Source organism: Ursus arctos, unplaced genomic scaffold (genome assembly GCF_023065955.2).
Source record: "Ursus arctos isolate Adak ecotype North America unplaced genomic scaffold, UrsArc2.0 scaffold_9, whole genome shotgun sequence".
In the NCBI taxonomy this organism is placed as follows: domain Eukaryota; kingdom Metazoa; phylum Chordata; class Mammalia; order Carnivora; family Ursidae; genus Ursus; species Ursus arctos.
In genome coordinates this window covers 56,944,973-56,966,725 of record NW_026623111.1, presented here as the reverse complement: position 1 = coordinate 56,966,725, position 21,753 = coordinate 56,944,973, and the positions used below count along the sequence as shown (strand labels likewise).

General features: G+C 41.6%; 1 protein-coding gene across 2 annotated transcripts; it reads right to left on the bottom strand.

Moving 5' to 3' along the window:
- Window positions 1-10,696: 10,696 nt before the first annotated feature.
- Window positions 10,697-17,886, bottom strand: EPGN (epithelial mitogen). Of its 2 annotated transcripts, XM_044388034.2 has the most exons (5): window positions 17,797-17,886; window positions 17,156-17,245; window positions 14,339-14,459; window positions 13,452-13,604; window positions 10,697-12,054 (listed from the first exon to the last, which is right to left on the bottom strand). In XM_044388034.2, the coding sequence occupies exons 1-5, from the start codon at window positions 17,837-17,839 to the stop codon at window positions 12,000-12,002; spliced, it is 462 nt and encodes a 153-aa protein (XP_044243969.1). In that variant the 5' UTR covers window positions 17,840-17,886; the 3' UTR covers window positions 10,697-11,999. The 2 variants fall into 2 exon arrangements, with proteins under 2 accessions (XP_044243969.1, XP_044243971.2); XM_044388036.2 differs by lacking the exon at window positions 10,697-12,054 and having other exon boundaries at window positions 13,448-13,604; window positions 17,183-17,245; window positions 17,797-17,839.
- Window positions 17,887-21,753: the final 3,867 nt, after the last annotated feature.

Sequence of the window (21,753 nt, the reverse complement as noted above, 5' to 3'; positions counted from 1 at the left end):
AATATCATATGATTTCACTCATATGTGGAATTTAAGGAACAAAACAGATGAACATAAGAGAAAAAAAATAGAGGCAAACCATAAAACAGACACTTAACTATAGAGAACAAACTGAGGGTTGCTCGAGGGGATGTAGGCTGGGGGGATGGGCTAGATGGGTGATGGGGATTAAGGAGTGCACTTGTGATGAGTACTGGGTGGTGTATGGAAGTGATGAATCACTATATTGTACAACCGAAATTAATACTACACTGCATGATAACTAACTGGAATTTAAATAAAAACTTGAAAAAAAAAAATCCAGCATGCGGCCAGTGGTGCAATGAATAATGCATCTGACTACAGATCAGAAAAAACAAAACAAAACAAAACAAAAAGCCCAAAAACCAAAAAAAACAAAATATATCATCCTGCAGTTTGACATTCATACACTATACACTAGATCTGCAGAATTAAATTAGGAAAATACCAAGAAAAAATCTTCCGGGAGAAATAGCACCAGAGAAGTGATTAAAATGCAAGTTAATAAAAAGAAGAATGTCTGAACCATAGGAATTTTGATAATGAATCAACCCTATTATATCTGATGGGAATTACATAATTTTCTGATGGATTAGGTCAAAAAAATACATAAATGGCTAGAATTTATAATGTACTTGAATTCAAATAATCAGATTACTAGATTATCACTGGCAGAAATTAACCTATAAAGTAAATGGCTGGAATTACACACAAATTTATTATTCATGAAAGCATTTACATTAGTTGATTGAGCAGTCTTGAAATTATTGTTTGTTAAATAGGTCAACTTTTAAACCTAATGTTATTAAGATAAGCCATGAATTCATTTTCCCTTTTTAGCTTTAAAAAAAATTTGTTGTTGCAATATTATTACTTTTTAATCGTTATTATTAATATAGAAAACAATTATTCAGTTTTAGGTCTGAAAATCGATAAGCACCTGTGCTCCCTTATACCAGCTTATGAGTGGAAGAAGTTTTCAAAGCCTTCTTATTTTATCGCTTCTTAATTAATATGTATTGTATTACACATTTGTCTAAAACAAAAACATTAAAACAACTGTCATTTTTCTTTTGTTCTGTTTTCATAAATGTGAATATTTATACGAACCCATCAGACACATGGAGAAAAGCATGAAGCAAACTCTTTAAGACAAGGAGTGCCCGGCTACAGCGCACAATGGTTCTGACGTGGACCCTCCCATCAGAAATCGTGTGTCGTAAATTTTATCCGTAGATGTACTTTTTTCCCAGTTGATACCAAGCATACCAAAAAACTCTTAAAATGTCTTCGGTTGTTTTACCATTAAGCAGTTCACAAATTTATGTCTTTACAAACATCACACAGAAATTTAGTAACAACATATTTTACAGGAGTTAAATTCTCTGCTTTCATCCAATTTTCAGATTAAACAGAATTGGATTGAGCTCAATCTTTTAATCATTTGTTTACTATTAAAATGTGAGGGGTTTTTTATTTTAGATTTTGTATTTACTTATTTATTTGACAGAGAGAGAGAGCACAAGTAGAGTGGCAGCAGAGGGAGAGGGAGAAGCAGACTCCCTGCTGAGCAGGGAGCCTGACACGGGGCTCGATCCCAGGACCCTGGGATCATGACCTGAGCCAAAGGCAGACGCCCAACCAACTGAGCCGCCCAGGCGCCCCTAAAACGGGAATTGTTTTATAAGGCACCTCCTTCAGCTCGGCTTCAGCTTGTGGTTGCCTGAGCGATGCAGGGCTCCATAAAACCCTTCAGTGATACCCAATTGATCATCCAAGGTGATTCTGGAACTGACTTCGAAAGGAAGCTTTAAGCAATTGTAATTTGGCCCTCTGATTGCGTTTTCTCTTCTCCCTGGTTAAGACTTCTTTCTTGGAAGCTGCAAAATAGACCAAGGATATTTTCCAAACGTGCAGGATAGTTCTGAAATACCCAGGAAGACGGGCGATTTCGTGCATTTGTATCTTTGGGTTTTCTCACCAAAGAAACACCAATATTTTGGATCATTTGCAGCTTCACAGCAGTAAAACTGACCTTTAATTAAGCATCTAAGGACCTCTTAAAGCGTGTGGATCTGCGGCTGCAGCTTGCCACCGCTGGTTGGCAATGTGGGATTGAGGGCCTGCTCTCAGCTGCTTTACTTTCAAGGTCAGTGCAGGAGGCCTAATGGCCAATTACTCTTTTTCAAGATGGCAGGTTGTTCTGAATTTTTCTCATCATGAATCATCCTCTATTGGCATGTGAGCTAAACTTCTGGTTTTACATAATGAAAGAAGATGTTTAAAAAACAATTTTAAGTTTGTGCTATCTGGGAACTTACTCCAACACGGCGGAGCTCGTACGTTTACTGAGAAAAACATTTGGTATATGGTAAGTCTGGCGACTACGGAAACCAGTGGTTTATGTCATCAAAAGTTTCACATGGCCACCAATGTATAAGGTTACAAATTAATTTCTTAGAAAAACCTTCTGTGCAGACTCCTGGATGGATACATCTAGAAAGCACCCTTTCTGGCATAAGTCATGTGGATTACTAGCTACAATGTTAATATCCAGGTCTTTCCAAGCTTTAAAAAAAAGTGACTTATTTTTCTGTCCCTGATTGCATGTGCAAACTTCTTAGTCTTTGAGCTTTCATTTTATAAGGAAGTGGGTTGTGGGCCTCCTGGCTGGCTCCTTCAGAAGAGCATGCAGCTCTTGATCTCAGGGTCATGAGTTCGAGCCCCACATTGGGTGTAGAGATTACTGAAAATTTAAACAAATTTCAAAAAAAAAAAAAAAGAGTGACTGGGTGTGAATGGAAAAGTGAGACTACATATATCTTATAAAAACCTCTAAGGAGCAAAAAGTTGAGTAGTTTCTACCATAATTTTTGAGTAAATTTGATGGTTTTGGAAGATGGTAAAGTGTTTAAGCTAACAATGAACTGTATTGACCGGTTTATTTTACTTTTTTTTTTTTTAAGATTTTATTTATTTATTTGACAGAGAGACAGCCAGCGAGAGAGGGAACACAAGCAGGGGGAGTGGGAGAGGAAGAAGCAGGCTCCTAGCGGAGAAGCCTGATGTGGGGCTCGATCCCACAACGCCGGGCCCTGAACCGAAGGCAGACGCTTAACCGCTGTGCCACTCAAGGCGCCCCATGACCGGTTTATTTTAAAAAGCCCAGGGACGTGGGACGGCACGGGGCTGGCTCAGTCAGTAGAACGTGCGACTCTTGATCTGAGGGTTATAAACTCGAGCCCCACGTTGGGGGTAGAGATTACTTGAAAAGAAAATCTTTAATAAAAATAAATAAAAATAAAAAGCCCAGGACCAGAGTTGGAGCCTCAACCATGCTCACATCAGGGGTCAAAATCTCTTCCCTGTTTCTCACTGCTTCTCTCTGTTGTGGTGTCCTTGTCAGGCAGGCTATTGTCTACGGCAGCCGTGGTGGCCTGGACCAAAGTCCAAGATTTCATTCCACTAATTTCACAATAGAATCGGGAAAGAGAGATCTTCGACGCCAGAGAGCTCCAATAAAAACCCAAGGTTTGTGCACCTGGCCGGTTCTGTTGGTAGAGCATGTGATTCGTGATCTCGGGGTCATGAGTTGGAGCCCCCCTTCGGGTGTAAGAGGACTTAAAACAAAACAAAGCAAACACCCAAGGGCTGATTTTCATTGACCTGGATTAGGTCACAAACTTGCCTGTCAGTGAGCAGCTCGTACTGGGGCTGGTGGAATGCTTTCAGAGGCCCTGGGATTAGGGGTGAGGTAAGCACAGTTAAACCGGGTACAGGGAAGGTGAAGGAGGATGGCACTCCCAAGCACAACCGGGGTGCTGTTTACAGAAGCAGCGTGGATGCCAGCAAGGCACACACACGAATTTTTGCCACATGCTGCTACATGCCGCGTATCTCCTCAGCCATGGAAACCAACCGTGGCGGTCAACCCCGGAGGACAGTCAACCCTGATCCGGTTTGAGGAGCATCTGAAGGTCTGCTCACTCACAGGGAGGCAATCCTGTCCCGCAAGCACATGGCCTCCAGCCTGCCCAGAGCCCCAGTTTGCAGACACTCCTCTTTGCCCAGCCCACCCAGACAGGCCTGACCCCTGAACCGGATGCTCTAGGCTCAAGCTGAGGACTCCCGTACATGCCAAGTGTGACTTTTCTTTCTTCTGAATTTCCTTTGGCTGAAGGGCCCCTTCTTTGTGGTTTTGTTAATTCTTCAGCAAGTTCCTGCTGCCAGAAGGTCTGCAGTTTGGCATATTTTATTGCCTAATATAGACTGCTGATGGAAGCAAACTTTTTTCCCCCTTCTGCACCATTTAAAGATAGTTCGAACAAAAGCAACAGTTTTCTCAAAGGATGAGAAAAAAGAGGAAGGGAATAAATCATGATGAAAGGAAGAAAAATTGGATCTCTTCCCATTCGTACTGGAAGTCAGTAATATTTGGAGGAAAGCCATCTTAGTGTTAATTAATTTAAGAAGGGAAAACAGTCGTGCGGTTTTCTATCCATTTATAGCTTGACAAAGGAAGGAACAAACACCATGATAACAAGTTTGGCTGAGAGAACGTGAATCCACAGTAGCATGGGTCTCTGAATTATGTCCTTGACATTCCTGCTAAAATTTAGTTGGGGAAATGAGGGTTATTGTAATCTCCCTTTACTGCCTCATATAATCAGAATACTTCAAGTGCCTAATAATTATAATTAAGTTTTAGGTTGAGAGACAAAGGTTGTGATAATTTCAGTCAGTTCTGTTTGAAAGCTTATGTTGAAAACATCAATTTAGGGGTGCCTGGGTGGCTCAGTCGGTTGAGGGTCTGCCTTCGGCTTGGGTTGTGAACCCAGGGTCCTGGGATCGAGCCCCATGTTGGGCTCCCTGCTCTGCGGGGAGCCTGGTTCTCCCTTTCCCTCCTGCTCATGCACACTCTCTCTCTCTCGCTCGCTCTCTCTAATAAATAAAATCTTTTAAGCAATGCTTGAAAACATCAATTTATTCCAACATAAAGGGACAATTTGAGCATAATGAGGATTTTGTTTGCCTCCACCTAACTTCAGCTGCTAGAACTGTTAGATGAAGGCACAGGGCTGATTGCTGAGCGAGCTGCTTGGACGGCTCCTAACGCACATGTGTGCAGGGATCTCAAACATAAACCAGCCACCTTGGTTCACGTCTGTGTTATGAGCTCTTCCCATCCACATCTGTTGGTACAACTCTCCAGCTATTTCTGTAATGCTTCCTCCATCGCTTGACAGCAATCCACCAGCAGCTCTCCGACACTCACTTCCACGAGCAACTGCATGCTTATTTCCTTACTGTTTAAAATGTACAAAATTGTGTTATGATTTTTATTAGGCTTCTTCTTCTTTTTTTTTTAACATGTCACTGACAGTTTTTGAACATCATACACCTAACCCCAATTTTCCTGTAAGCCCTATGGTCTTTATTGCTCAGTTTTGTAGGGTGATGAGTTTTAGGAAGGCATATGTCACATTATAATAAAACCAACTGTACTAGTGTCAAAAAGCTTCTTCACAGAAGTTCCCAATAGTAAATAATTATAAGTAATATTTATTGAATGAGCACTGTGTTCTAGATTTTTACATATGTTAGCTATCTCATTTCACTTAGTCTTTTTTTAGAGAGAGAGAGCATGCACTTGTGAGTTAGCAGGGGGCAGGGCAGAGGGAGAGGGAGAGAATCTTAAGCAGGTTCCACGCCCAGCAGGAAGCCGATTCAGAGCTCTGGATCTCACAGCCCTGAGATCATGACCTGAGCCGAAATCAAGAGTCGGTTGTGGCTTAACTGACTGAGCCACTCAGGTGCCCCAAATTTAACTTGGTCTTAAAATGACCCTAAGTTAGGTGTAATTATTATCCCTGTTTTATAATAGGATTTAGAGCAGTTAAATAATTTATTCTCCAACACAGAACTAATAAACAGTTGGGATTCAAAACCCAGCTCTCTGAGATCGCAGATCCTACTTCAAACAACAGGGCCAAGCAACAGCCATGGTCAAAGTACTGTGCCAAGTGAATCAGGCCTTGAAACTAGACAGCCTTGGGGTCAAATCCAGGTTCCGCCACTTACAAGATGTGTATCATTGAACAAGGTACTCGAACCTTCTAAATTCAGTCTCCTAATCTGAAAAATGGAAGGCAATCATAATAACATAGCCAATATTTATTGAGCATTTACAATTTCTCTCAAAACACTCTAGGAGATAAATAATGTCCCCTTTCTACAAATGACAAAACTCAGGCTTAGGAAAGTTAAAAAAAATTTGATCGCAGTGGCCCAGCTAGTAAGAGGGGTGGAGCTGGGATTGAACCTCAGGCTGGTAAACTCCAAAGGCTCACAGGAGCCACTCTTCGCCACCACCCCCAATAAAATCATTCTCCTGGCTGTCTCTGGGGATCGAAAGAGAGGCTCTCTATAAATTGCTTAGCACTGTGCTAGTGGAAGGTAGAAACCCAGTGAACGAAGTCCATTATTATTGCCCCTGGAAATTAGCCAAGAACAGAAATCATTATAAAACAAGGTAAAACGTGAACAGTGTTTGGGAGATTAAAAAGCACGGGGGCGGGGGGGGGGGGTGTTGAATAAACATCCAGGGAATTCAAAGGAGGGAAGGTTGATATCTGTAAACAGACAGAGATGGACAGGGTAATGCGTGCGGCTGAACAGCGGAGACCCTGCCACAGACAGGAACACAGAAGTAGGGTAGAGCTCCGGGAAAACAAATCTGTTTAGGATTATACAGAGAGCGACCGAGGGCGTGGGCAGGGCAGAGTGAGGCATCCGGCGCCGCCCCTGCCAGCCTCCAGGTGAGTGTGGGTTCCCCTGAAGAGCACGTTCCTAGGCAACCGGCCTCTGCGGCCCTGCCTGGCTTGTGCGGTTTGCAGTCCAACAAGGCCCTCTGCAGGCAAGCCGATGGCTAGGCTCAGAGGGATGGACATGAGGCAGGATCTTAGCATCAACCCGAAGAACCACGGTTGCAGACTTAGAGGCCCATGGAAACCCTGGGCAGAAGCGGGCTAGGCGTCGAGAGCAGGCTCTGAACCAAAGCAACGCAAGCGTGCAGGACCAACGCTCTAGATCTATTTTCCAAAAGAAGCTAGATTTTTAAAAATATATTAAAATATCTAGACTTCTAAATGTGAGCTTGTTTTAAAATTAATACCATGAAGGTGAAAGGAAATGCCCCTGCAGGCTGGATCTGCAGTAGAAGCTGCGTGTTTTCCACACACAACTTTCAAGCAGGAGGGGGATAGAGAGATGATCCTTAGTCGAACGTCTGTGCCTCACACATGAGAATATCGTGTGCGAAGGGCGCCGACAGAGCTGAATAATCACGCAGCTGGACTAGATCGCGGGTCGGCCAAGTGTCCATCCCTTGCATCGAGTTTTTAGTGTTGCTTCCAATTTTTGCCCCTCGCTGGACCAGGGCCATTGAGTGTCTTTCTTTAAAGTATTCGTGGGACTCGGGGTAGGATTGTGAGAGTGACGTGGTGGGAAGGAGATGGATGAGATTTTTCTGTAGATGGGAAAACCACTCATTCCCCATCCCCTCACCCCACTAAGCCAGGTGTGTCCCAGTGAGGGGACCAGTGAGAGAGAACCCTTGCTCACGGGCTGGGGTCAAATGTTCCCAAGTGACCTCCTCACCCCCGGAATCCTGAAGATAAACCAGTCTACAGTCTCTCCCCAGAACGTGCATTCATCTGTCAATGGGCACTTGATCCCTGTTCTGGCCCCACCCGCGGGATGCTATGCATATCTTAATAATCAGCCGGTGATAGCAGGGAGTTTCTATGGTTGATCCATGACAAAGGTTTTTTATTTTATATATTTTAAAGAAAGGGACTTTTTTTCATTTGCATACAAACCACTTGGATATTATCTCTAAGCTCATCAAGGAACAAACCCCTGACACCACTCTTTTCCCTAAAATACTGGGAAGCGTTATCATACAGAGTTTACATGAGGGACTTTGGCGTTCGATTTATTGGTTCGGGTCTAGGCTCTGCCACTGAAAGGCTAAGTGACCTTGACAAAGGAATAGCCTTTTCTCTAAGCCTCATTACACAGAGGCATGAATTAATTAAAATAATGCTAATAATGCTTTTCAAACGTGGTAGCTATATTACACTGTTACTTTAACTTGATTTGTGAAGACTCAATATTGAATCAATATTTTTGTGCAGTTTTAAAGATCTATAGATGCCATTCTTTCCAGAAAGCCTCTTAAAGATCAAAAGCACGCCAGTTTGATACTTGCCTGACTACAGTCCTAACCGAATTTCAACCTAATTGATTTATGCTCCAATAACACCTGAGACATAAACATTATAAAGAAAGGCCATGAGATATATTATAGCTAAGACCCAACTAAACAATTCAATTCCCCTTGTTACCCTGTAATCACACTCCTAATCTCCATGGGATGTTTCTTTGGAGGCTGTGGGTGTGGCCCACAATCTGGAAGAGCCGTCATGTTCAGTTTGGGCAGAGGAATAAAACAGAGCGGTGGGACTCACTGATTCACGTGGATATTCTCCAGGAGCCCAACCTTCGCATTTGTAGGAAACGAATGGCTTGGGCTCTTGTGCTCTGAGCCGGGCACGCATGGATTGAATGATTAACAGAAATCAGGACCTGAACTTGGAAGATCTGCTTCTGAATGTGCTACTGAACAGGGCCGCGCCAAGGTTCGGACAGAAACATGGACTCACCCAGATGAGCAGTGCCAGACTCTGACAAATTAAATTTCAACACTTCCAGTTCATCTTGGCAGCTGCTAGGAACCTGATGTCATGCAGCCATGATGTAAGCCAGAAAGAGTGGTATTTTGCAATAGAAGGATTCTGGTAACCCTTCCCATGAATGTGGATTGCAGGATATCAATATTTACATCACACTACAGAGAGTTTGTGGCATTTGGTAATACCAGAAGTTAGATGGCTTACTCATGGTCTTCTGCAGACAAAAATCATCCTCATGTCCAACATCAAAAGCTTAAATTGCTGTTTGCCTTGTTATTTTCTTAAGACGTTTTTTTCAATTACATATAATGAATGGAAGTCTTCTTGACGTCACCAAAATGGATGATTCAAAATTAAAGGATTAGATTTGTATTGTGCCCGGAAACATGAAAAGATAATCTATGTTTTAATTTCATCTACTTCAAACATTATAAAAACATAATATACAAAAAGTCATGTGGGATGGGGCCCCTGGCTGGCTCAGTCGGTAGAGCACGCGAGTCTTGATCTCAGGGTCATGAGTTTGAGCCCCATGTTGGGTGCAGAGATTACTTTAAAAAAAAAAAGTAATTTGGGGAAAGAAGATACAATAACAAGTAATTATGATTCTTTTTTTGTAATTTTACTGGTTCAAATATGACTGAGGTTATAGTGTTTGCTCCCACCCCTATCATGGTCCAATATGCTAATTAATGAAGCATATGAATATTGATGACTTATGAATATTGATGACTTAAGAATGTGTTCTCAAAGATTGAAGGATAGACACAGGAAGAAGACAAAATGGAAATTGAATGAAATCGAGGAACCCCTCATCCAGTTTGTTTTAGTCAAAGATGCCAGAAACACGTTCCCATTCCTTTCCTAGAAGATCCACCCCACCTAATAATTCATGACTGAGAGCGGAAAATGCAGCGCTGACGCAGGGCCTCCCTGGCAGCCTCTTCTCAGGGTCTTACTGCACACAGGGCAAAAAACAGAAGACGGGAAGGTTTGCAGAACCTCTTGTATGTATGCATTTTCTCACTGGAGTCCTACTTACATATGTAAATGTTGCCATAGGAATGCCAGAGATTCATTTCTCCCTGCAAAATCAATTCTAGGCATCATGGGACCTGAAAATTCTTTTGTACGACAGACCGCAAACAGACAGCTTCTCATAAACCACACTTTGAATTTCTGTCATCTCACTGGGGGGGGGGGGGGGGATCTTATACTCTTAATGCATCCTACTCCACAGTGAAAAAATCTGATTCCCTATTAGTTTCTGTTTCGGTTTGGCAATCTGGAAATTTTAACTCTCAGTCTGGTGTTATTTAATTTCAATTATATTGTGCTTACAATTTAGAAATACTTATAGACAGCAGATACTTATAACTTTTTAGGTTATCACGTCCCCGGACTCCAGCATTAATTCCTCTTTCCTTTCATCAAGAGGCAGTCCTTAATTAAGCTTTATTGCTTCTTCCTGGACTCTCCCCAGCTTTTTAACACCTTTTTGAAATGCCCAGGAAGAGCATAGCTTTCTAGGTGCGGTCGCTGGAGTCACTGGGAGGCTCCTTCACCTCCCCACTTTTTGGTATGATGTAACCTTTGCATACTTTGTGAGGACAAGCAGAAAGTGCTGACACGCGATTCATCTGCATGAAATTCCTTATGAAGGAAAAACAAAGCTGGAGAAATACCTTCTACTCAAAGGAAAGCAGAATGTGAAGTTTTGTTGAGGAGTGAATGGAAAGTCATTAGAAGCGAAAGTCTTGTTACCATGGTAAGAACATTCCTGTTTGATTCTCTTTTAACCCCTCTTGTGATCAGAACTGTTTGGCTTATCTACATCACAACGGAGGAAAAGAAAGTCCATAGCTTTAGATTGAATCCAAGAGAAAATTGGTAGATATCATTATTCTTTAATTTCCTGTTTCACTTCCTTGAAAAACAAATTTTTAATTTATTATTCTACAAACCACACACTAAACGATACACCTGAGATGATATCCAGTGGTGTGTTTTGGGGTTAGAGGTGGCATGGGGGACAGAGGTGGGGTTGAGAATAATCCCACTTGCAGAGCAAATATGGAAAAACTTCTCTTGACCCACTGTCCAATTTTGAAGCTATCAGGGCCTTGTAGAAAATAAAACCAAAGCCCAAAGAAATTAAAAGACCTGCATGAGACTATTCGACTTATGCGGAAGAAATAGGATTAAAGAGGAAGGACCCTAATTCCCAAATCGGTATTTCTGCCATTGTTCCATTTTCTCTCACTACGTGCAAATCTGCCATCAAGTATTCAGAAATGGTAAAGAAAGTTTCCACATGCCATTGGCTGGTGAAAAAATTCCTATGTCCAATTCTTGAGTTTCTATTTCAGGGCCAATGGTCGAAGTTTATTTATTAGTAGAATTCTAGAGTTTCAGTCAAAATGGACAGTCACCAGGTAGTTCCACTAACAACAGGAAGAGGTGATGAACATAAACATTAGGGGACCGATGAGTCCAACACCAAGTTTTATAATCCACGCAGAAACAGAAATGTCTCACCTACTCAGGACTTGATATCCAGATAGCTTTCAGTCATCGAAAACTCTAGCTTATTCCATACTTCACAGATAAAGGCTACATAGTGTTGTCACAAGCTGGGCATGATTTGTGTTTGCCTTGGACATTCGATTTTCTTTCCTCTGGTGTAGACTTCAGGCCCATGCTTGTGTCCCTGGAAGTGCCATTACGCTGACCTCATCCTAACAGGGGACGTCACGTTCTTTTAGACACCGGGAAAGCAGCGTGTTTGGGACCAGGTCCACAGAAAAGTGATCCAAAATGCTGGTGGTAGCAAGCACACGGAGAACCCAAGCTTGGCGCTGCTCTGGCTTGCTGCAAGGTTGAGAATTATCCCATGAACACTCACATCTGACACGGTCAGAGGCCTGAAACTTGGTCCTTCTGCAGGAAGAACAGCAACCGCACACGACAGCAACCAACCCGGAGTAGGACTGTGAACTTGACTTCTGTCACCGGAGCTTGTTCACTCGGCTCCCGTGGCACCCTAACGACGGCAAAGTCCGAAGACCTACGTTGGCATTTATTCTTTCATCTCATCACGATCCCAACTTCCATTATTTTCCAGTCCAGTCAGCTTGGGAAGTTTTGTTGTTTCATTTGAAGATTTCAGTTTGGGGCCCACTGATTTTTATAAATGCCTCGTGAAAATTTCTGACAAAGGCCTCACAGTGGTCTTCCTCCGGAACAGATGTTGTAGGGTGATTTCAATTTTAGACACCTAAAACAGAACATTGGTTTCCGTGTGAATTTGACTGCTGTTTGTATGGTTTATGGAGAATGATACGTATGTTCTGGTGCAGCAGTTGTGCTTGGTGCCTCACCCCAGATCCACGGGGTGGACCCATCCCCCAGCGCTATAGCTGTTCACAGGCTCACCGCTGCATCCTCCTCCAGAGGACCGCCCCTGGCCAATAGAGCCCTCAGCCTGAAGCTTCCTGGGAGATTCCAAGCCCATGCCCCTTTCCCACCAGCGGCATCCTGCCACCCATGCTTGACGGCACAGGGCACTAAAACCAGCATCTCTCGCCCTCCTGGGAGATGTCTGCCATGCCATTCATGTTCTAGATCTCCCCATGGCATTGGGCCAAAGCCAGACTTCAGTGAAAGCCACGTCTTTGCTAACCTTCATCCTCTGCTCTAGTTTTTCTCACTCCGTTACAGAGTTCACCTTAGAGCGTTCCCTGGGCCAGTGACTTGCACAATAATCCCCATCTTACGTTTCGCTGCTAAGGAACCTGACCTCACATAACGGTCTTGTTAACATTAAAATGTTCTACTTCCTTTCTTTTTTTTTTTCCTTTTCTTGGTCTCTTAGACACTTGATAGAACAATATCAATTGATAGAACAGATTTTATATCAATTGATCTACAATTGACATAACAGATGTTCTTCTAAGATGCAGTTATTAAGCAGTCAAACTTTTATTTCGTACAGTCACTCTTGGTCATTTAAAAAATGGCAACTTGGTTAATAGGGTACAACAAAGGAAATGTATTTGCACTTTTTTCTTTAACTTTTCTCACATTATTTCTTGACTTTATCCTAGTTACATGGATTTAAGAAAAAATTACCAGTGTGGATAATACAAGTAATTTATATTGGTGGATCAAGCTTATTTTCTTCGGCTTTTAGCAGTAGACGGAATCTCCCGAATAAACCCTCAGCTGAAGTCTAAAAAGAAAACGGCCCATGTTTGCGGTACATTTTCATTCATTTAATACTCGTTTCTTGATTTGTTCATTCAACAAATATTTGCTGAGTGTCTACTGTGTGCCAGGCACGGTAATTAGCACTGAACATATAATTGCGAACGGACACCCTCTCTACTCTTGTGGAGTTTACTGTCCTCCTTACCTATAACTTTGATGTGGGCAGACAGAGATGAGGATGAAGGGAAATTGTAAATTGGAGCTATTCTAGTGCAATGGCAGGTGGATTTTAACTGCTTGTCTGTGTTTATAAGAAAAAGCACCAAAACAAATATGAAGGAAATTGCTAGATCTGTAGCCATTTTTCACTAAAAAATTACACATGTCAGTGCTCAGTACATTGTAGGGGCTCAATAAACATTCATCAAGTGAACAAGTGACTTCATGTTTTCATTTTTTTCCTACCTCTTTCTTATGTAGCAGTAAAAAATAGCAAGAAAGCCACTTAATAATAATCCAACACCAATCCCAATTGCAATGTATTTTTCATAAGAATCCACAGCATATGAAGTTAAGGTCAAGTGCTCACACCTTTCTCCAGTATAACCAGTAAAACACCTTTAAAAAAAGAAAAACATGCATAATTTTAAAACTCATAGTGGTAGATATATGAAGAAGTGACCAATTTCAAAGAGTGAAAAATTTCAAAAGAAAGTAAATAATGTAAATTAAAGGGGAAAATGCCAAATGAAAGCCAACTGTTACATGTATTGAAGAAGCTAGGTATTTCACAATAACCAATTCATTAAGGCCCCATATTAATGTAACTTCCCTCATGGGTAGAAGGGAAAGGTAGTCTGCTTGCATGAGTTGTTCTAGAAAACTGTGAACCTACTCTTTCACAGGACAGTGCCCAGCAAACCAGTGATCATAGAACTAGTACCTAATTGCTCTAGAACTTTACAATCCTGAAGTGTGTTTGCTAGCGTCTATTTCATCTCATCCTGTGATCAACCCCGTGAAACGTCAGAATCATCCTCGCGTGTGGCTTAAATGCATATTTGGATTCAGTAGTTTGGAGATGGAGTGTAAGCTTCTGCATTTCTAACAAGCTCCCCGGTGACACAGAAGCTGCTAATGTGGGGACCTGGCTTTCGAGTAATGAGGGTTAGGTAGGTTAGAAGAAGACCCCTTAGATATTTAAATACAGTGAGTCATGTTCGGATGAGGTACCCTTTTTACTAGATAAGAGAGAGGTGTGTGGAAATGTACTATGTGAACTGCATAGAAACATGGGAAACATAAATTCATCTCCTCCCATCTCTAGGACTTGGAAAGTTCTTTGCAATTACGTGCAGATGGCTTTCTCCAGCTCATGGTGGAACGCGCAAACACCATTGATGCAGTAACTATTGTGGTCTTCCAGGCAAGGATGTGAGAACTTCAAGGCTATGGGTCCTTCTGTGTAGTCAGCTAGGAAAAGGACATACAACGTTAACAGATGCAGCGCGTCACAGTTTTGTAGTAGGTTTGTTACACGTATGTAAAGAGATCTTTTTAATCTTAAGAATATTCTTTGGGTGCTCTGCCTTTTCAACTATTGACGGATTCCGTCGGCAGGTTAGCGTCCCAGGGTTTAGGTTAGTATCATTTAGACACATCACTAACTAATCGGGGGGGGGGGGGGGGCGGAGGTGGGTGGTGACTGTTCGGCTCCTTAGAAGCTATGTAATGCGGCAGAGATACAAGTTTGCCAAAAGGTGGCAGCATTGATTCTCGTTTTAGCCTTGCTTCTCCTATTTTAATTCTCCCCCTTACACCTGAGAAGTCCGCACTTAGGAAATTGGGATTTACAGAGATCACGAACTGGAGAAGATGAGCGTTCCCCCGCTTCATCTTCTGTGGACTACCAAGGGAGAAGGTCATTGCAAAGGGAGCCCTGTGCTTGATTTCAGAAGAGGAATTGTCACGACCTCTACCAGAAGCCGGACACGAGTTACGGCTCAAGCCTCACAGAGTTGAGACAACACCTTTAAATATTAATTGGAAATTTTACTCCGTTAAGAGACATTATGAGATAATGGGGAAAATCCTTGAGACAGAATGAGAAAATCTGGGTTTTGATTTCCAACACTATGCAAATGACCACATCTGGCAAAATGTTTATGGTCAAGTGTCCAGAAGTCTCTATGGGAAGCTTCCCTTTGGGAAACTGTCTTCTGGAAAAATGTACAGATTTCAGGATGCTTACTCCTCGTTCCCTGATGTACAGGACATATGTCCATGCCATCCTCAGGGTGTATGCAGTGGGGACGACACTTGGGTAAAGCTGCTTAATTGAGTCCTTTTTGGTAAAAATCTAATTACCGATTCTTAAATTTGTCCCAAGCAGAATTAGTGGCATTTTATTTTGTTATTGTTATGAAAACATATTTCCCCATTTTTAGTTATCATGTTCTACCATATTTGCCTTGCTAGCTAAGTAGATTAACAGAATCCTACTTGTTTGTTTTTAGGGGGAAAAAGATCTAAAAAGGCATATTTTTCTTACACTGAAAATACTAAATCTTAGTTACTGAGCCACAAATAAGACACTGTGTTATATAACTTCGTTTTGGTTGAGAACCCACGATATTACCTCAAGGTTCCCCTTCATTTTGTCGAATGTGGTGTTGTGAATCTAGTTTCTCATTTTAATAATTAACTCTAAGCCTGTAGGAATTTCCCATTATAAACTGTGTTCGGTTCTTCCTACGTCAAGACTAAATCAATTGAATTAGCCAAGCCTGAACCAGGATTTCCTAGAAAATGTGAGAACTGAAAGAAGACATCTTCAAAGAAAGAGTATACTAGAGAGCCTCATCTTTCCCCCAAGGAGAAGAATATTAGTCTAAGTTTATGAAAAATTTCCTAAGATATTGGATGCAGATCTTTAATTAAATAAAAAATGGGAAAACCGAAGCTCTCCATCAAGAAAGCAAAGGAAAACTGTAGAGATGATATATTCAGTCCCCTGTTTTCTTTTATTATTCTCGGCAACTTGGACAACTTTCACTCTCAAGGAAGTAAAAAGGTGGTCCTGGGTGCACTGTTATGAAGTCAGTCACTGAGGGGAAACTCTTCTTGAATTTTCTACAGTATTGAATCCCAGTGAAGATCTTTTCTCTTGGCTCAAAGGCTCAGAGGACATGAAGAAGTTTGGCTAAAAATTATTCTAAAGCTCATACCGATTTTGTTTTGCCAATGGATAGATATTCAAAACTCAAACGGGCAAAATATTTTAAGTAAATTCTTTTTAATTTAAAATTATTGGTGAAATGAGGAATGTTTAAATATTACTAGCCTTCATATTCAGAAACAAAACATGTGACTTGATCTTTTATTTGCCTGGCTCTGAGAGCAAGATACGGTGTTTCCTCTGTCCTATGTCATATCACCAGTCTTCACAAGAGGAGATAGTGATTTGTGTGAGAACCCTAACTACCCAGTACACAGGTCTTGGCAGGTCACAAGTTTTCCGAGTTCACCTCCGAGAGTTCAAACAGGCTTAAAAAAATCCTGATGCTCAACAACAGCCAGAAGCTATTCTAATAATAATAGTAATAGTGATAATATATCATCACCATCAACAACCAAAATTGGGTGTAAGTGGTTAGGAAACACAGCATACGCTAAAAAAACAACAAAAGCCCCCCAAAGCAAAACAAGAGAAAAGATCTTTCCAAAGATGGATTAAGCCTTCATCTTGTCATAATTTCTTTGGCTGCAAAGTCATGGTCACAGATTAAAAGACATCAAAATATCAGTCATCAAGAATGCCGAAACAGGGACAAACCGCCTCAGGACACGCATGGGTTATTGGGAACTGAGCAGGAGTCAAGCAGAAAATGTGGCATGTTTCACATTCAGGGCAGTAACTGAAGACAGTTTCTGTGTCTCTCGTTTACTTGCCCCTTTGAAAAAGGCAATTCTTTGCTGGCACATTTACCTGTCACTTCCATTTAACAGCATCCTGTTAAAAGAGTCGGTTATCTAATAATAAAATATATATTTCAAAATTTCCAATGTTGCTTTTGATCACAATCCAAGTATCTCTCAAAAGGTTAAAAAAAAAAGAAAGAAAAAAAAAAAGAAAAAGCACTTAAAATACACAAGTGTGAAGAAAATACCTTTTGTTTTGTTAACTGTCCAGTTACTTTGCTGGGTTGTGACTGGGGGTGTTCCCGGCACAGCTGCCCCTGCAGTCAAGGCTGTCATTGCTATATGAAGGGGTGGGGGGGAAAGGCAACTTTAGCAGGTGAGCCTCCTTCTATGTGCAAGCAACAGATCGAGAAAGTTATGTACAAGCCACGGATCAAAGGTGCTTCTTAGTCCACTTATTCCCACTTGTGTTCTATTTTTAATTCATTTACATTTGAAATCCAAAACCCGACCGGGGCAGTTTCCTGACAGTTTCTCCTCTCTACCAATTCCAGGGACTACCTTATAATTACGGAAAGTAGAAAGACATACAGTTTTCGGAGAAAGTGGGTACATGGGCATTCTAATTCAATCACAAGGATGCTATGACCCAGTAATTAAAATGTATCAACTGCTCTTCAGTTGCATAAAGCAAACAGACAGATCTCAATAAAGGGGGTATCACAATCTGCATTACATAGGACACTCAATTAATTCACAGATTCCTTGCTCTGCCCTTTGCCATGAAGAATGACGGTTAAAATCCAACTTCTCATTAATTCAGAGAAAAGAAATTCTATTCGTATTTTACACGGATACAAAATGAACAAGGCAAAAAGGAATCACCTACCTTTGAATAAGAGATACACTGATACTGAAACTCCAAAGGCCATTTCCAGCTGCTGTTAACAGTCTCTTTCTTATCCTCCGAGACTGACTGACGGCTGGAAGGTTTTTATGGAGCTCTCCCGAGTCTTTCTTGCATTTATATTTCATGAAGCGTCATCTGCCAGTTCTTACCAATCAAAAAAATATGTACTTCTGGCAGCAGCTGTAGGTAGAGCCCTCGAGGCGCTCACACACTTGTTCAGGATGCCTGTGTTATCTAGCAATGTGATCAAGTTTTCTTCTGAAACACTGGTTTCCTGTTACCTGTGGGCATAATCGTGTAGGTAAAAGTGCTTAAAACAACAAAAAAGAATCTAAATTCAGGAAAGGCCCCATTGCTGCGAACAGACTTGTACCAGCTCCAAACTGGCTAGTGACCTACATAGGATTCCAACAAAGGGGAGTTCTGATATTTGCAACCCAGAAAACAGCATCACCGGGCAATAAATCAAACATCCCTGAAACTGCCGTCAGTGACACCGCCTCTCAGTACGGACTGCATGCAAATCGAGATATTCTGTAATTCAGCGGCAGGGGAGAAAATGAAATTTGGGTAAAAAGCAGAGGTTTCATCTTCCATTTTATTTATTTATTTATTTATTTATTTATTTATTTATTTGCTATTTTGTGTTGCTACGCCAAGTTTTTTAAAGTAATTACTTTAATAGCACAACATTTGCCTTTGTGTCATTTTGCCAGATTTTTCTGAGTATAAATGGAACGGGCTTCCAATTTCGTTAGAGCTACAGTGCTTCGATCCGTACTCCAGTGATTTGGCCACAGAGAACCAGTCCAGCACCAAGACGATGATGATGATAATGATAATGCCATCTCCACCAAGATAAAATTTAAGTATCTGGGTTTGGTATGTCTAATGAATAGAAAGTTTTAAATTTAACATGACATTCAAAATTTCCTCACGGTTAATCTAGCTGTGATTATTAAAATGCCATTTTAAAGGCCAAGATGTGATTATTGCTATTAGATTTCGTGACTGTGGGAGGTTCCCATAAATGTTCACTTGCCCCAAATTATTATAAAGAACCTGCATAAATACGTTTTACTGAGGTGCCGTGCCTTTCTACCAGGAATTTCAGTTGCTTATATTTTCTGGACCTTGAAAACCTGTTTAAGTCAAGCGAGGTCATCATTTGCATCGCGTCCATTCAGCAAATTTGGTTTACCAGAAAGGATCTCTTTCAGTATTGAAATATGAATTTGGCTTCCGAAATCACACAAGAATGAGCTTGTTGAACTCATTATAACTTGGGCAATCACCGCAGGAGTCATCATTTTGAAGTTAGAAGACGATACGGCACTTGGCTCACGTTACGTGTGCCCGCATTTTGTATTTCTACTTTTGCGGGTTTGTTTGTTTGTTTTAACCGTTCATTAAGACCATTTCTGGATAATTTTTTTTCCCAGGCAAAAAATATTTGAAGTATACATAAGTCAAATAATCATCCTCTGTACTACTGCTGTGAATTTAATAAGAAGAATATTTGCAAAGGGTTAAATAAACCACTATGACCAGTTGCAGTTGTTGGAGGGAGATACTAGGACTAACGTTAAATATCTTTCTTTGTAAGACCGGGACATAGTACAACAGCCGTCTTGGTTGTTAACGGTTCACTGGAGTTTGCATAGTGCTTTGCATTTTGCAGAAGGCTTTCGTTCACATCTCAGTTATTTCTTCAGCAATCCTGGCCCCAACAAATCCAGTGCCTAACATATGGTATGTACCTAAGGAATCCATCTTGAGTGAATAAAGACATGAACAATAGGCCTTGTTTCTATTCCCTTATGACAACTGAGGAATGGAGACTCAAAAGAGCGACATACCAAAAGACATGCCTGACAGTCAGGACTCTAATCCGTGTTCAGATTCGAGATCCCATGTCCTTTCTACTTCCCCAGCTGTGTTCTCTGGTAAGAATACGTATACTGATCTCAGAGGAATTCTCTGAATTAGCTCCTAAAATCAAACTTTAAATAAATTACTTCTATCCTAAGAATCTAAATATTAAATCAACTGTGGCTTTCACTCACATTGGGGCTGAAAGGAGGGGCCCGTGCTCTTTCCTGATGTTTCCCCACTCTGGTGAATTAGGCCACATAACACAGAAACTCGCCTGCCACTTTCCTGAAGACTTACATCAGAAAATAGCTCTAGGCAGCCCACACGTGTCTTTCCTCTGGGACTCATACTAATGGATTCCGCTTACATTCTCTTTAAGAGAGTCCCCTGCCTTCGCTTCTTCAGTCCTCTCACAAAAAGTCCCTTCCCAAATCCTGAAGAGTGGGGGAACAGGCATTGTAAGATTGCCTCTCTGGTATCTTCATTCATTCTTGATACACATTGGAGCACGTTGGAAAGAGAAAGGGGAAAGAAGGCTAAGAACACTCCACTGTCATTCTTCCCTTCTGCCACTTTTTCTGTCTTTTTAATTTACTCATCTCTCTCTTGTCATAAGCATCTCTGAAAGTGTCTTCCCTTTCCCTCCCTTCCTTTTCTTTCTTTGCCTTCTTTCTTGCTCTTTCACTAACTCAACAAAAATCTGTTGCTAACATTGGCAGGAAATGGTCATCAGTCCATTGCCTTATCTCTCTCTAAACTTATTCTGTAATTCTCATGGATGCAGTTACCAGTCATTCATTCATTCATTCATTCATTCATTCATTCAATATTGAATGCCTGCAACATCCGTGGCACTGGGCTGGATGTGATGTTAGCAAGACAAATAGACAAGACATGCATGGACTCTGACTTCAAGGTACTGAAGGGAGTTATGGAAAGCACACACAGAACTATAGAACTGGGAAGGAGCTGAGAAGTGCCATGGCTGTGTGCAGAAATGGCTGTGAGAGTCCGGGTGGGACTTCGTCAAATTCTCATGTCAGTGTTCATGGACGAGTTTCATTTGAAGTGAACCTGGAATAGCAAGGAAGATTTAGATGTGTAATAAGAGAAAGGATTCCAGGTGGGCGAGGGCACTGAGGGAGGCAGCGTGGTGTCATGACAAGAGAGTGAGCTCTGGCTCTCATCATCCCGGACCTTGTTTTGCGTTCCAATTCCATGTCCACTATCCCTATGGCCCTGGCTGAGGCTTTTCAATAACCCCAAGAGTCAATTGCCTCATCTATCAAATGGAGATTGTCCAGAAAAACAAAAAAAGTAAAGCATGTAACACACGCTGGGTGCTCTCTTAAAGAGCCATTACTCCATACAGCAGAGTAGAGAGACGCCGGGTGTGTAGAATGGTCAACAAGGTCAGGGAGTTAGTGCTTAGTCTACAGTACTGAGTCCTACATTTTCATCACAAGTCTCTTCCCAGACTGATCGTCTCTCAGGACTTCTATTTATGTATTACGTCATCACCTGACACTCTTAAACTGAACATAATCTCTTCTCCAAAATCGGCTCCCCTTTATAACTTTCTCATGTTAATCAATGATAATATCTTCTCGGCTCTAACCGCAGTTCTCCTAAGTCGGCAAACCTGGTCTGAATTACCCAGGCGCTCTCTAAGTCCAGCTCTGTATGCTCACCCAGCGGGATTTCCAGCACTCGCCAACACACACCCTCCATTTTAGTCCGACTCCTGCTGTCCTATGTACATGCCAAACTCACTCTCACCTCCCTATCTTTGTATAATTGTTCAATCCCCTTCGTTCTTCAGGGTCCTTTTTATAGGTACTTGCAGGAGAAGGAAAGTGACTTCTCCAAAGCCCCTCTGCACAGCTGTCCTATGTCTATCTTTTACTCACCCCAAGTATCCATAAATAAAGTCATGGTACCAACGAACCAACTTCATCTCCTTTATGTGTTGACAAAGGCTTCCTTCTTGACTGGACTTCAGTCAGACTCCTCTGAGTCTTCTTCTCGACTAGGCCTGCTGAGGCCAGTTTAAGCAAAGAA

Excerpts from the sequence above, each read along its gene's own strand:
- EPGN (XM_044388034.2), bottom strand. The coding sequence starts at position 17,839 with ATGGCCTTTGGAGTTTCAGTATCAGTGTATCTCTTATTCAAAG. Across the intron at positions 13,605-14,338 it reads CTGGAGAAAGCCATCTGCAC|GTGTTTTACTGGTTATACTG; the intron begins GTAATTGCAAAG and ends CTTTTTTTAAAG. Across the intron at positions 12,055-13,451 it reads TACTGCTACATAAGAAAGAG|GTGTCTAAAATTGAAATCAC; the intron begins GTAGGAAAAAAA and ends GTTCTGTTTTAG.